General features: G+C 35.8%; 1 protein-coding gene across 1 annotated transcript in view; it reads left to right on the plus strand.

Annotated features, from left to right (window-relative positions):
• The window catches only part of LOC107655613 (ankyrin repeat and BTB/POZ domain-containing protein BTBD11-A-like), a 140,829-nt gene that overhangs the window by 118,227 nt on the left and 7,602 nt on the right, over nucleotides 1-15,000 (plus strand). Inside the window, exons 6-12 of the mRNA XM_016443182.1 lie at nucleotides 439-498; nucleotides 2,098-2,187; nucleotides 4,491-4,592; nucleotides 5,244-5,337; nucleotides 10,363-10,498; nucleotides 12,508-12,731; nucleotides 14,607-14,785. Coding sequence (XP_016298668.1) covers nucleotides 439-498; nucleotides 2,098-2,187; nucleotides 4,491-4,592; nucleotides 5,244-5,337; nucleotides 10,363-10,498; nucleotides 12,508-12,731; nucleotides 14,607-14,785 — 885 coding nt within the window. The remainder of the gene's footprint in view (nucleotides 1-438; nucleotides 499-2,097; nucleotides 2,188-4,490; nucleotides 4,593-5,243; nucleotides 5,338-10,362; nucleotides 10,499-12,507; nucleotides 12,732-14,606; nucleotides 14,786-15,000) is intronic.

The following is a 15,000-nucleotide window of genomic DNA, read 5'->3' on the forward strand; positions in this document are numbered from 1 at the left end:
TCTAATCTAATCTAATCTAATCTAATCTAATCTAATCTAATCTAATCTAATCTAATCTAATCTAATTTAATTTAATTTAATTTAATTTAATTTAATTTAATTTAATTTAATTTAATTTAATTTAAATGTGTGTGATATAAATAATATATATTGTATTTTTACTTTTTTATTATATATTCAATATGTATATGATATATATTATATATAACAAAGATTTCAAGTAATTATTAATATACATTTATAATATTTTCATGTGTATATATTCATATGTAACATGTAATATAAAGAATTTTTATATTTATATTTTAAAATATTACAAGTAGTATTTATATGATGTAATGTTCTATGTGAATGTAATGTACTGTCAATTACATATTTATATAAATGACATTATAAATTATATGTAGGTGTACATAGCTCAACTGCGGACGAACTGAGCTGGTCAAGCAAGCAGTCAACCTGCTCGGGCCAGATGGCATTAACAGTATGAGTGAACAGGTGGGCGCTGATATATTTACACACACATGCACACACCCATTTGTGTGACATTCAGGCCTGACTTTACTAGATTTTTATCTTACTGAGTAGATTTATTTTTTAGATTAGGAATACTATATCTCAGACTGCTAAAAATTGTTGTCCTTCAAACTGGCATTTTAATGAAAGATCCTACAGTTTCTTTTCAGTTCTGTTTCTACAGCACCTTTTGTTTATACACTAACACTTTATGATATGGTAGCCATGTTAGTCATTTTAAATTGAATAGAATTAATTACAACACCAACAACATAATAACAGAGTGTAATTATGAGCAGCTCCACAAAATAATTGTCATGAAATAATTACACATCCATTAGTATTAGTCATCACGTGCACTGTAATTACTCCCTGATGTAAATGCCAATGTAAACTGTGACTTTTCTCACATCTGCATTCCATTGTTTGCTCCTTCATCTGTATGGTATCTGCCTCAAACCATTAAATACTTGAGCGTCAATGACATTTCTGCAGCATGTCATTTGAAGAAGAAAAATGCCCTAGTGGGTTTCTTATAATATTATATGTGTGAAGAAAGATGACCCACATAGACATTTAGAGGCTAAGAAAATAAATAAAGAGTTTCATGACCTTTAAATAAGGAAAAACGCTTTAAATCTGAGCCGATCTGTGTAGGAAGCATCTAACGTGATAGCAGTCGTGACACTCGGTATTATGAATCAAATAGTGTCATCCATATCCGGCGCTGGGTTCGTGTTATTGTCACAGTCTGTCTTGAATACAGCAGCCAGTTTATGCAAAGAATGACGGTGACATGCCGACGCTGACAAAGTGGATTAAACTAACATGTAAAATTGAAGCGACACACAGGCAAAACCAGACAAACGCAGGGAATGTGATGACAAAGAGTCCAGCTGGGAATCATTGAGAGTAACTCCATCTTACTCTGAAAGAGTTGCTCCGAAATCACACTGGCAGATATGGTGCTCGTTATTTCAAGAAGAGCCTTGAAGGAAAATACGTCTCAACTGACAAATGAATCTCCTTCTTCATGGTGAAATCTGTTTGCAGAACTGCACGCTCTTGAGTTAGTCATAGAATAAAGTGTTTATAGTGAGTTTTAAGGCACAACATGAAGCAGAGTGCTTAAACCCCTTTCCCTGTGGTAAAATTATCGTAACGTGAAAGGATCGTAAAGGATCATGAGCCTTATTACTTTATTAAACAGTATATAAATATAATTTATTATCAAAAAATGACTCTGAAAAGGTATTAATGGTTTATGTTGTCCAAAGATGTTAAACGCTCTAGGCTAATTGCTGACTTTGTGCTTTCATGCACTAATGCTTATGTTTGTGTTTCACTAAAGTAGATTTGATGGCCTATAGAATGAAATGTTTTCTGTTTAAAGTGCATTAATTGAGCATCATCCATAAAGATTAGTGTTCCACTCAGTTCATCAAAAGGGACACTTTAGGGTTTTAAGAGACTGTTATTTTCAGACTTTTTGCTCAATAGACCTTAACTTGTGCTGCAGTAACAGGGCTCATACTATGGCATATGTACTGTAGGTGATAAGTGTTTTTGGTTGCTTTTTAGGGCATGACCCCTCTTATGTACTCGTGCGTCCGTGGGGACGAGGCCATGGTGCAAATGCTGCTGGATGCTGGAGCAGACATCAACAGTGAGGTCAGTATTTAATGGTGGACGTTTCTGTCTTGTAGCGTGTTGTTGCTCTGTCTCTATTAATCTAACTAACCTGTCTCTATAAAAATAACTAACTAATAATTCTGTCATCTTCCTGATGCTGTTTGCATGAGCTTGTGTAGAATTAAATAGTGGTCGTATGTGTATGCGGGGGTGTCTACTTAGGTTCTCATGGATCTCATGAATATTTAATGAGATTACAAGCAAATGCCATATGCTATTGATTTCCAATTTGTACAAATGCCATATTTTTAATACTATTTATATACAATGTGGGAAAATGGACTGATTGCCTAAAGTAGATACACTGATTGTGAAGCACTGTGGTTGAAAACATGAAACATGATAATAAAAGGGGATTAAAACTGATTCAGCTGGCTAAAACAACATTTACTCATGCTAGTGTGAAAATCATTCATTTATATTTAAAGTAACATGTTTCATGTATTTGCCTTAGGGGTGAATCTCCCAAAACCGATCAAGAATGTGTCCAAGTCTTATTTTACCATACAAAATTGTATATGGCGTAAAGATAATGAAGCCTTTTTTGTATCATTAATTTTTTTTTTTTTTTTGCATTGTGACATTATTTTCATGACAATTAAGGATGTTTTCTGATTGCCATAACATGCCTGGATGAGAATTCTCACTATTCTCAATGATGATTCTTATTACTGTAATTTAGTTTATTTTTAACTGTATTACAGTAATTAAGAAAATTATTAAAATCAGCATATATTGAAGGCAGCATAAAACATACCACCACAATTAATAAATACTGTGTACTTTCCCTAGTGAAAAATAAAATTTGTATTTGAAATACATTTATTTTGTGCTAAGTATACTACAAATACATTTACATATTTATGTACTTAATAAAAATACCCTGCAGTTGTACTTTTAGTATACTAAACTGGTATACTTAAAGTCTGCTAAACTGGAACAATTAATATTGTACTTAATGCACTTTGTGCGGAAGTAATGCTGAAGTCCAGCTAAAGATATTCCGAAGTATATTTGATTGTGCTAAAGGAACTATTGCAAGTAAACTTTAGGTGCACTTTAAATATCTTGCATTTAAAGACAAATATTATTCAAAGATCATACAGTCCTCATCAATAGTGATATGAAAACACATTTTAGGCTTCATATTAAGAAATGTGCATTGTGCACAAGTAGTACTCCAAATAAAGTTAAATTACAATTTTTATATAAGCAAGTCTCGAGCGATATGTCAGTAAATATGTCAATAGATTTGAATTATACTTAATATGAAATAAATGTATTTTAAATATATAACCTTTTTACTAGGGTTAATTATTCCATATTAATATTTCACATTACACTAACGACAATTTCAGTGAATTTTCAGAAATTCACTCATGCAAAATGTAATAAAAATAATTGATATAAATTGTATATAAAAATGTGTGTAACCTTATGTTCTTGACCGTTTTTGTGAAATTCACTCCTGTATATGTCATGATGGGATCTTGTGCTCTTTAACCTTTTGTCGTCTTTCTCGTTTGACCCTTAGAGGACATTTTTATATGGAGTCGTTGACTTAGGCAAAGCACCAAATGCATATGCTGTGACATTACCTTGTTTTACAAATTGCTTTAAGCTCAAGAAGAGTATCAGCAAGTGGGCAGATGTGCAGTTATTTGCCTAACGTTTCCTTGTGCAAACAATTGTTTAACCTGAATCAATGGGTTCCAAAAGGTCATGTTTGCCTAGACATGAACAGATGCCTGCATAATTTACCACTGATTACAGGAGAGCTGAGTTTTGCATGCAGTACAGCTGTAAGCGTTAAAGCCAGACAAGCCTTCTTTTTTTGGTGCTTTGCACATGAGTCACTTCTCACTTACACCTCTAGCGTTTGAACTCGCTGCCAATTATTCTTCCTGCAGTCTTCGCGTTATTGCTATGAAAACCGTGAACTAGATCCTAAACCGTGGTCAGGATTTTGAGTAAAGCGAGGAGGGCGTGTAGGAGTTGTCCAAAGGAGAGCGAACGGCAGTAAACTCTAGATTAACGTGGGCTGGATGGAAAGAAGGGGTTTGGAGAACAAAACAAGCACTGGCTCTTTCTTCTTCTCTTCGCTTGAATTAACAGAACAGCCAGACGGCGGAAGAACTTTCCAACTTTCCGCTCACTCATTCACTCATTCCTTCCCCTTTTTTTCTTGCTCGTACTCCTGCAATTCCGCAATTGGAGCTCAGTGTGCTGGTATATGATGGCTGAATTTTTCTCTCCCTGAACTTCACCTATATGATTCCCAGGTGCCCAGCTCACTACACAAGCACCCCTCAGTTTATCCTGACACCAGGCAGGGGACTCCACTCACATTCGCCGTGTTACACGGACACGTCCCTGTCGTGCAGGTAGTGGCGCTGTCAATGATTTGATGCCTTCCACCTTTGCACTTTCCTCAGTTATTATTATGATGCCACCATCATAATAATAATGGCAAAAAAGAAACAGTTTAATGTTAGTTTTGGGCTGGATGGTGCTGCCCTGGTTCAAATGAACTTGGAAGGGTGTAGAATGGTATCAGGAATAGGAAGAATGAGGCCAGTTTATTGACTGTGCACTCTATTCTTACCCCAAAAGTGGAATAAAGTCTTACTTTGACTATAAATCCAATGACCTACTAAGGCCTACTTATTTAGCTTCTCCAAGAAAATGGAAAGGCAAGGTGATATTTCTTGGGATGCTTAATTTCCCAGAAGCACACATCCACCACAGTAGGAGATAAAAAACAAAATCCTTCTTTCTGTAGGAATAATTTCCCATTTTCTTTTTTGAACCAGACAAACAGACCAAAACCGTGCACTTAAAGCATCAAGAGTGAAAGAAATTATGACCAGATTACCATAAAAATGTTTGCTAGTTGGAGGTGGCCTAGATGATGAAAAGAGCAGGCTAGTTTAATGCAATTACAGCATTTATATTTACCGATGTCTTGGTGATATTAAAGTTAAATCCTCTGAAATGTGTTTTCTAATGATTGTACTTCTCACATTATTGAGCAGCTTCTGCTGGATGCCCCAGCAAACGTGGAGGGAGCGATTCAAGATGGCGCAGAGAACTACACAGAGACGCCTCTACAGTTGGCGTCTGCGGCAGGGACCACAAAACACATCATCAACACCGCTCAGTGACCCCAAAATGTATTTTGGACACTGAGGCCACAGAAATGTATGAATTTGATTGATTAAATAGCAAAATGTCAAACCTAGTGGCATCTGCAAACATGGAGCTAAAAAATAAGACAATTTTTGAGTCAAGGTTATTTTATTGGATGTACTGTATAAAGTTAGTTCCCCTCAAGTTCACACAGTCCAAATACCAGTTGGCGTCTGCGGCAGGTACCATAAAACATCTCATCGACACAGTACAGTGACCCCAAAATGTGTCCGGACACTGAAACCACACAGAAAATGTGCAAATTTAATTGATTAAATATCAAAATGTCAAATCAAGTGGTATCTGCAAACATAAATAAGACAGTTTTTAAGTCAAAGTTATTTTATTGGATGTTCTGTTTAAAGTCAGTTCCCATCAAGTTCACACAGTCTAAATTCTTTATCTTAATTTTTACACTAACTGATGTTAGTGTAAAATTGATTGACTGTAACTGAATATTTTACACTTCATTCATTATTTTTTATTTTATTTATTGACATGATTAAGGTAGACTACAATAAAATGTTCACATTTAATTTATTTTTTATTTATTTGTATTGTATTGTAAATTTACATTTACATTTAATTTACCTAAATAACAAAAAGTTCACACTTTATTCATTTATTTATTTATTTTTATTGATTTATGGACATAACTATGGCAGGACTTTTTTTTTTTTTGCAATATACAGTATATATATATATGCTATATATATGTTTGCTAGCTTCAAAATAAATGTCACTTGGTTTGATATTTATGGTTTGATATCTAATGCAGTGACATTATGCTGTGGCTTAAGTGTCCAAATACTTTATAGAACCACTGTAAATTATCTTTATGACTTGCAGCGTAAAGAAATGCAAAAACTGTACCTTTACCTGGTGCAGTGCCCTCTCAGGTACATCTTTGTACCTTATCCACCATAAAAGGGTGCATGTTAGTACCTTAAATAGTAAATGCAACTGTATTAGCCTATACAAAGAAAGTCAACGCAGTCCAAAACAACCCTTTTCAAAACATTTTCCAAGGTCAAAATGTGCACTATTTAGGGGTTAGATAAGGCACTTTTGAGAGTACAGCCCTAGTGACATTTACATTATGAAGACTTCATGTGAGTGAAATCTTTGACGACATAATGAGTGAATATGTTTTTTGTGCATTAGATGAAAACTTGCTTTAGATGATTTTGTACGATACATCCAGGCCCCGTTTTTAAATGGTTACATTCTGTTCCCTTTGTGCCACTAATTTCGGTAAAATGGTCCTTGCAGACTGTGGGCTGACAAACTGAAGACATTATACTTTTGTGCCCCAGTCTGATTCCAGAACCGTAATAGTATTATTCAAAGACTGATGGGGCTGCATCGCTCTCAAGAGCCCTTTGCAAACTTGCTAATGAGCCTCAGCGACAGCAGCTTTTTTTTTTTTTTTTTACATCCACAGTGTGAATGTGACAAGTCCACATGGTGGAATGATATATGGAAACCAGTGCCAAATAAGATTTCATAATCTCGGCTGTGGCAGTCCTATGAATATTAATTGACCTGAGTGATATTCATTTGCCGATTTTATTCCAGCATAATGCCAAAAATTATCTGTCTGCCCCACTTAGCCAACAAACTCTTGAAGACTTGGGAAATTCAGGTTTCAGTCAGCTGGTAATGAACACCTTTATGGTGATAAAAATGGATGGGGTGCACAAAAATTGTATCATCTCCTGCAGAGGAGGAGAATGAAGCTAAACCGATTGAGCCAAAATGTCTAGAAACAGGTTTAACCGTATGACTGTGTTCCCCTGTGACCCAACAGAAATGGCTACGGATGGGATTGTTTGAGCCTCATCGGATCCAAAACTCATCAGGCCTCATTGATTACGCCCCATTTGCTGTTTGCTGGGTCAATTACCCCCACTGTTAGCATTCGGGTTTTCCTTCTAATGTAGAAACACTTTCTCCTCATTACTCGATGTGAATGTGCACAGGACAGCCTGCTAATTTACATTAGCAAATCAATGTGGGGACGAGTTGCTAGACGGTCTGAATACTTTTTCCTGGTAAAACAAGCAACATCAACATCATGGGTTTGATTCTCTGGTTTTATATGCTATTAAAATGTGTACATTCATTTTTATGACCTGTTTAAGGCCAATTTTTCACACTTTCACAATTTATTTAATTATTTTTATTAGTTGAACACATGGTTATGATTGAATAAAGTAAGTGTTTATTTATTTTTATCAATTTCTTGACATGATTATGATTGACTAAAATCAAGCGTAGCGTTAGTTCTGGCAGGTCACGTTAGTCAAGCTCGCATCAGCTGACCTTCAGCTGATCCCCATCTACCTATGGGACTACGACACCTATCTAAGCATTCATATATAAGGTCCCTCAGTATTATCAGCAGTTTTCGCATTGCTCAATAGCTAATTACCCTCCTCCATCCCCAACTCCTCCTCTGTCAGTCAGGATTCAGCCTTCTGATTCTCCTTTGAATCAGACTAATTCTAAAATGTGTACATAACATTATTGAACTTTAACGATATCTGCAATACATATATATTGGTTCTGTTCTGTTTACCCTGGGGGGTTATCGCTGCTCTCCCTGATCTCATCCATGCTAGGCTTGGCATCTTTGACGATAGTGGTCCTGACAGAACTGACAAACGAGGCATCCATTTTATTTATTCATTCCCCAGTGCATGCTGGGAACTCCAACACTCAACCCAATAATCTACTTTTAAATAAAAAAAATTTTCTCAGCATTTTAATGTTTAGTTTTTTTTTTTTTTACTGTGCAGGTAATAATTTGAGCATAATTTATAAACCGTGAAGCCTATAAGTTATATTATATATAGAATTTTTTTTTACATCCACAGTGTGAATGTGACAAGTCCACATGGTGGAATGATATATGGAAACCAGTGCCAAATAAGATTTCATAATCTCGGCTGTGGCAGTCCTATGAATATTAATTGACCTGAGTGATATTCATTTGCCGATTTTATTCCAGCATAATGCCAAAAATTATCTGTCTGCCCCACTTAGCCAACAAACTCTTGAAGACTTGGGAAATTCAGGTTTCAGTCAGCTGGTAATGAACACCTTTATGGTGATAAAAATGGATGGGGTGCACAAAAATTGTATCATCTCCTGCAGAGGAGGAGAATGAAGCTAAACCGATTGAGCCAAAATGTCTAGAAACAGGTTTAACCGTATGACTGTGTTCCCCTGTGACCCAACAGAAATGGCTACGGATGGGATTGTTTGAGCCTCATCGGATCCAAAACTCATCAGGCCTCATTGATTACGCCCCATTTGCTGTTTGCTGGGTCAATTACCCCCACTGTTAGCATTCGGGTTTTCCTTCTAATGTAGAAACACTTTCTCCTCATTACTCGATGTGAATGTGCACAGGACAGCCTGCTAATTTACATTAGCAAATCAATGTGGGGACGAGTTGCTAGACGGTCTGAATACTTTTTCCTGGTAAAACAAGCAACATCAACATCATGGGTTTGATTCTCTGGTTTTATATGCTATTAAAATGTGTACATTCATTTTTATGACCTGTTTAAGGCCAATTTTTCACACTTTCACAATTTATTTAATTATTTTTATTAGTTGAACACATGGTTATGATTGAATAAAGTAAGTGTTTATTTATTTTTATCAATTTCTTGACATGATTATGATTGACTAAAATCAAGCGTAGCGTTAGTTCTGGCAGGTCACGTTAGTCAAGCTCGCATCAGCTGACCTTCAGCTGATCCCCATCTACCTATGGGACTACGACACCTATCTAAGCATTCATATATAAGGTCCCTCAGTATTATCAGCAGTTTTCGCATTGCTCAATAGCTAATTACCCTCCTCCATCCCCAACTCCTCCTCTGTCAGTCAGGATTCAGCCTTCTGATTCTCCTTTGAATCAGACTAATTCTAAAATGTGTACAACAATATCTGCAATACATTTATGTTGGTTCTGTTCTGTTTACCCTGGGGGGGGGGTATTGCTGCTCTCCCTGCTCTCATCCATGCTGGGCTGCATGGATGCGCAGGGAGTTCTTGCCCAGAACAGAACCATACCACCAATCCAAACTGTATGCTAATTGTCAATCATCTTTGACGATAGTGGTCCTGACAGAAATAACAGATGTTTTCCACACCTAATTTATATAGTTATTTTTGTTCATTTTGTTTTATTTAATTTTGTTTTATTTATTTTTGATTTATTGATATGACTGGTTTGCAAAAATAACACTTTTGTTCACAATTGTTCACACTTTAAAAAAAAAATGTTTCACTATCAACACGTTTGACTAAAATAACAGACCTTTTCACACTTTATTTATTTTGTTTTGTTTATTTTAAATTTATTGACAGGACTATGATTCGCTGAGATTTTCACACTTTTTACTATAAACACGAAATAACAGAATAACTGAATTTTTTCACACTTCATTTATTTTTATTTATGTAGTTTTATTTGTTTTGATTTATAGTTCATGATTTGCTAAAATATCACTTTTCTCCACATTTTTGTTTTATTTATTTATTTAACATTTTTACACTATCAAAATGTAATTGACTATATAAGTGATCATTCTTTCCCACTTTATTTATTTATTGATTATTGATTATATGATTATGATTGACTAACACATTTTTTCACACATAATTTGGAATTTTTTTTTACATTGTTTTTATGTTTCCTTTTCTTTCTTTTTTTTATTTACTTACATATGCCACTAGTTGTAAACAGCAATGTGTCTAACTACATTGCTTTGAATTAAACCATCAACCAAATTAACTTGATATACAGTGGGTACGGAAAGTATTCAGACCCCCTTAAATTTTTCACTCTTTGTTATATTGCAGCCATTTGCTAAAATCATTTAAGTTAATTTTTTTTCCTCCTGAATACTTTCCGTACCCACTGTATATTGTGTTGCATTTTAACAGGCAACTTTGAGCTGGTCAGTCTGCTTTTGGAAAGAGGAGCAGACCCTTTGATTGGTACCACTTACCGTAATGGCATTTCCTCTGGTCCGCTGGGTGAAATGAACTCGTACAGCCTGGCAGCATCACATGGACACAGGTAATGCACACCCAATGAAGTGTATATACTGACAGCACATTCATCACCAGCACAACAGGGAACCGAGCTTTCATTAGCTCATTGACACATTTGTCACCACATATCATTATTTCCGTGTCCTTCTGCATCATTCTGACTGCGGAAAGTCAATCTATCAGATCTGAACCCCTGATGTGTTATTATTGGCACGCATAAAAGCTGAGCTGGTGTATTTGGCCGCGAAATCGTGTGTAATTTACTACTGTAACTCCAACCCCATCGCTCTCCATTGCTGGTGAACTGTATGGATGACTGCGTGCTCATTCATTCACTCTCACCTATGGCCAGAGCTGCATAATGGAAGCTCATTGAAATTCACACTGCATACATCTGAGTGAGAATCCAGCGTGTTCGACGGCCAACTCACCCACTTCTGCGGAATTAAGGCAATCCGTTATAAAGGGCGTCAGAATGGGACGCGTAACGAGGTCTGAGCCAGAACTGGATGTCTTTGGCTTTCAAGTCCTAGAGATGTTTGCAGTGGTGCATGCAGCAGTGATTGGTTGTTTATGCATATTAGATCAGTTGCAGAGCGCTGCTACTTTTATGAAGGTGTATGAGTTTACAAAGACATACAATCCTGAGAAAATGCGGCAAAGCGGAGAAGAAAAGCATGTTGGAATGCATTGATAAATGGAAGTCATAAACAAAGAAGTGCTCAAGGTATTTCATCGATGTTTCATAGAACTCTCTTTTCTCATCAATCCGCTGATTATAAAAATGATTCACGCAAGTAATCCTCATGGCTAATGGCTTTGTATGAAACAGTCAGATTATGACACTTTATGCTTTTTAAAAACAACAACCTTCAGAGTCAAACTCTTCTTAAAGAGGTAATTCACACAAAAATTTTAATTGTTATTTACTCAGTCGTGTGAAATTGACTCCTTTTCTAAAATAACAGAATTTTTCACACTTCATTTATTTATTTATATATTTTTATTAATTTAGTTTTATTTATTTTTGATTTATTGACAGCACTATGATTTGCACACTTTTAAAAAAAAAATCTGTATAAACACTGGATTGACAAATAACAGACTTTTTTCACGCTTCATTTATTTTATAAATTTAGTTTTAATAATTTTTGTGATTTATTGACATGATTTGCTAAAATAACACTTCTTTCCACACTTTTATTTTATTTCATTTATTTATTTACACCACCAAAGCGTAACAGACACACAATCCTGAGAAAATGCAGCAAAGCAGAGAAGAAAAACACACTGGAATGCATTGATAAATGGGAGTCTTTCTGAAATTATACGACATTCAATATTTTGGGGAAAAATTTTTTTCAAAGCCCCTTATGCTCACTGAGGCTGGATAACAGTAATATTGTGAATTATTATTGCAATTTATAATATCTCTTTTCTATTTTAAGATATTTTTAAATATATTTTATTCGTGTGATGTAATTTATTCCAAAGCTGAATTTTTAGCAGCCATTAGTTTTTATTGGCACATGATTCTTCAAAAATCATTTTAATATGCTAATTATTTTGGTGCTCAAGAAACATTTGTTATTATGTTGAAAACAGTTTTAATATTATTTTTAATATTGTTGTTTTGAAAACGTTTTTTTTTTTTTTTGATGAATAGAATGTTCAAAAAAAAGACTTTATTTGAAATGTAAATCTTTTGTAACATTGTAAATGGTTGCACTGTCACTTTGTCAGTTTAATGCATCCTTGCTGAAAAAAAAAGAATAATAATTTAATCTTACTAATTCCAAACATTCGAAACGTGGTGCTTATTTAAAAAAAAAAAAACATCTTTAAAAAGTCATAAAAGTAGTCCATAGACTTCTGACATTATGCAATATCATGTGTTAAAAAAAATCTCATGTTGTGCTCCATGGTAAACGTAACAGCAGGTTTGGGAAAAACATTATATAATTTGTGAGTGAACTATTCTTTTAATGAGTATGAATACCTGAGTGAGTTTGTTACATGCACTTGCTCCTGCAGGAACGTGTTCCGGAAGCTTCTGTCCCAGGTGGAAAAGGACAAGGGGGACGTGCTGTCTCTGGAAGAGATCCTAGCCGAGGGCTCCGAGACCGTAGAGAGGAGAGTGCCACAGAACGAAGCCACCCTCCGGACAGGCAAGGCCAAACTAAGGGCCCTCCGCGAGGCCATGTACCACAGTGCCGAGCACGGCCATGTGGACATTACCATAGACATCCGCAGCCTGGGTTAGTAAAAACACTGCATGACTACCACAGACATCAACCGCCTGGCTCACTTCTGACATGCAGCGATTAGTCTCAGCCTCAGATGCCATCTAATGCATATTGCACATAAAAATGACAAGCGCTAGTTGAAATTTCCAATATTATGCCACTTCCTGCATAAGTGCACAAAGCCCGTTCTTTATCAGTCCATTGTGATTAAGAATGTTCAAAAAACAGCATTTATTTGAAATGTAAATCTTTTGTAACATTGTAAATGGTTGCACTGTCACTTTGTCAGTTTAATGCATCCTTGCTGAAAAAAAAAGAATAATAATTTAATCTTACTAATTCCAAACATTCGAAACGTGGTGCTTATTTAAAAAAAAAAAAAATCATCTTTAAAAAGTCATAAAAGTAGTCCATAGACTTCTGACATTATGCAATATCATGTGTTAAAAAAAATCTCATGTTGTGCTCCATGGTAAACGTAACAGCAGGTTTGGGAAAAACATTATATAATTTGTGAGTGAACTATTCTTTTAATGAGTATGAATACCTGAGTGAGTTTGTTACATGCACTTGCTCCTGCAGGAACGTGTTCCGGAAGCTTCTGTCCCAGGTGGAAAAGGACAAGGGGGACGTGCTGTCTCTGGAAGAGATCCTAGCCGAGGGCTCCGAGACCGTAGAGAGGAGAGTGCCACAGAACGAAGCCACCCTCCGGACAGGCAAGGCCAAACTAAGGGCCCTCCGCGAGGCCATGTACCACAGTGCCGAGCACGGCCATGTGGACATTACCATAGACATCCGCAGCCTGGGTTAGTAAAAACACTGCATGACTACCACAGACATCAACCGCCTGGCTCACTTCTGACATGCAGCGATTAGTCTCAGCCTCAGATGCCATCTAATGCATATTGCACATAAAAATGACAAGCGCTAGTTGAAATTTCCAATATTATGCCACTTCCTGCATAAGTGCACAAAGCCCGTTCTTTATCAGTCCATTGTGATTAATACTCATGATGACACATTTTTGAGGCTGAACTAATTACTTACCAAAGTTTACCAGGTTAGTGGCATCAAATCTTTGAAAGACACTCTTTGAAAGATGTTTGAGGCCCTTAGTAGCTAGCAAGACATGAGTATCTATCGTTTATTTTGCTTTGTTTTCTGTGAAGAAATCACTGTGCACCAGTATCACTATGCACCATATTTATCTACTTAAACTAGTCACACTAACATTCAAAAGTTTGGGGTCAGTAAGAATTTTTTTTTTCTGAAAGAAATTAATACTTTTATTCTGCAAGGATGCATTAAATTAGTTAAAAGTGACAGTAAAGACATTTATAATGTTACAAAAGCTTTCTATTTTAAATAAATGCTGATTTTTGAACTTTTTATTTATCAAAGACTCGTGAAAAAACATGGATTTTTTAAAAATAAAAAAATTAAATATTTTTGCATTTTCACGAAAATATTAAGCAGCGCAACTGTTTTCAAGATTGATATCAATAAGAAATAAGCAGTAAGTCAGCATATTAGAATGATTTCTGAAGAATCATGTGACACTGGAGACTGGAGTAATGATGCTGAAAATTCATTTTTGTCATCACAGGAATAAATGACATTTTACAATAGAAAACAGTTGTTTTAAATTGCAGTTGTTTTTCCACAATATTACTGTTACAGATTTTTTTTAATACTGTGTTCTTTCAAAAACATGAAAAATTCATACCGACCCTAGATTTTTAATGTGGTTGCAATATGCAACACTTTCTCCTTACAGAAGATTGACAGATTGATGGATGGGACAGGCTTTATATTTTGTGCATGTTGATGGACAGATCGATTCCGAAGTGTCACATACATTAACTGATACATTGATTCCATATGCAGGCGTGCCCTGGACCCTGCACACGTGGCTGGAGTCCCTGCGAACGTGCTTCGTGCAGCAGCGGCGGCCGCTGATCCAAGGCCTGCTGAAGGATTTCAGCTGCATTAAAGAAGACGAGTACACGGAGGAGCTCATCACGCACGGACTGCCACTCATGTTCCAGATCCTTCGAGCCAGCAAGGTCCATTCTCTGGGCTTTATTACAGTCTGAGACACTTTCAGTCTTTCATTTTACTTCCTGATCATATCAGGAGACATTTATAGATTTTTGTGCAAGTTTCTGTTTGTTTCTGTTTAAGTGTGAAGCCACTACACCCGCCCCCCGTTTCTGACATGAGTTTTATTGTAGTATTATTTAAATACGGTTATAGTATTTAATAATGTTTTGTATTAACT

The sequence above is a fragment of the Sinocyclocheilus anshuiensis genome, unplaced genomic scaffold (genome assembly GCF_001515605.1).
Source record: "Sinocyclocheilus anshuiensis isolate Anshui unplaced genomic scaffold, SAMN03320099.WGS_v1.1 scaffold916, whole genome shotgun sequence".
Taxonomy (NCBI): Eukaryota; Metazoa; Chordata; class Actinopteri; order Cypriniformes; family Cyprinidae; genus Sinocyclocheilus; species Sinocyclocheilus anshuiensis.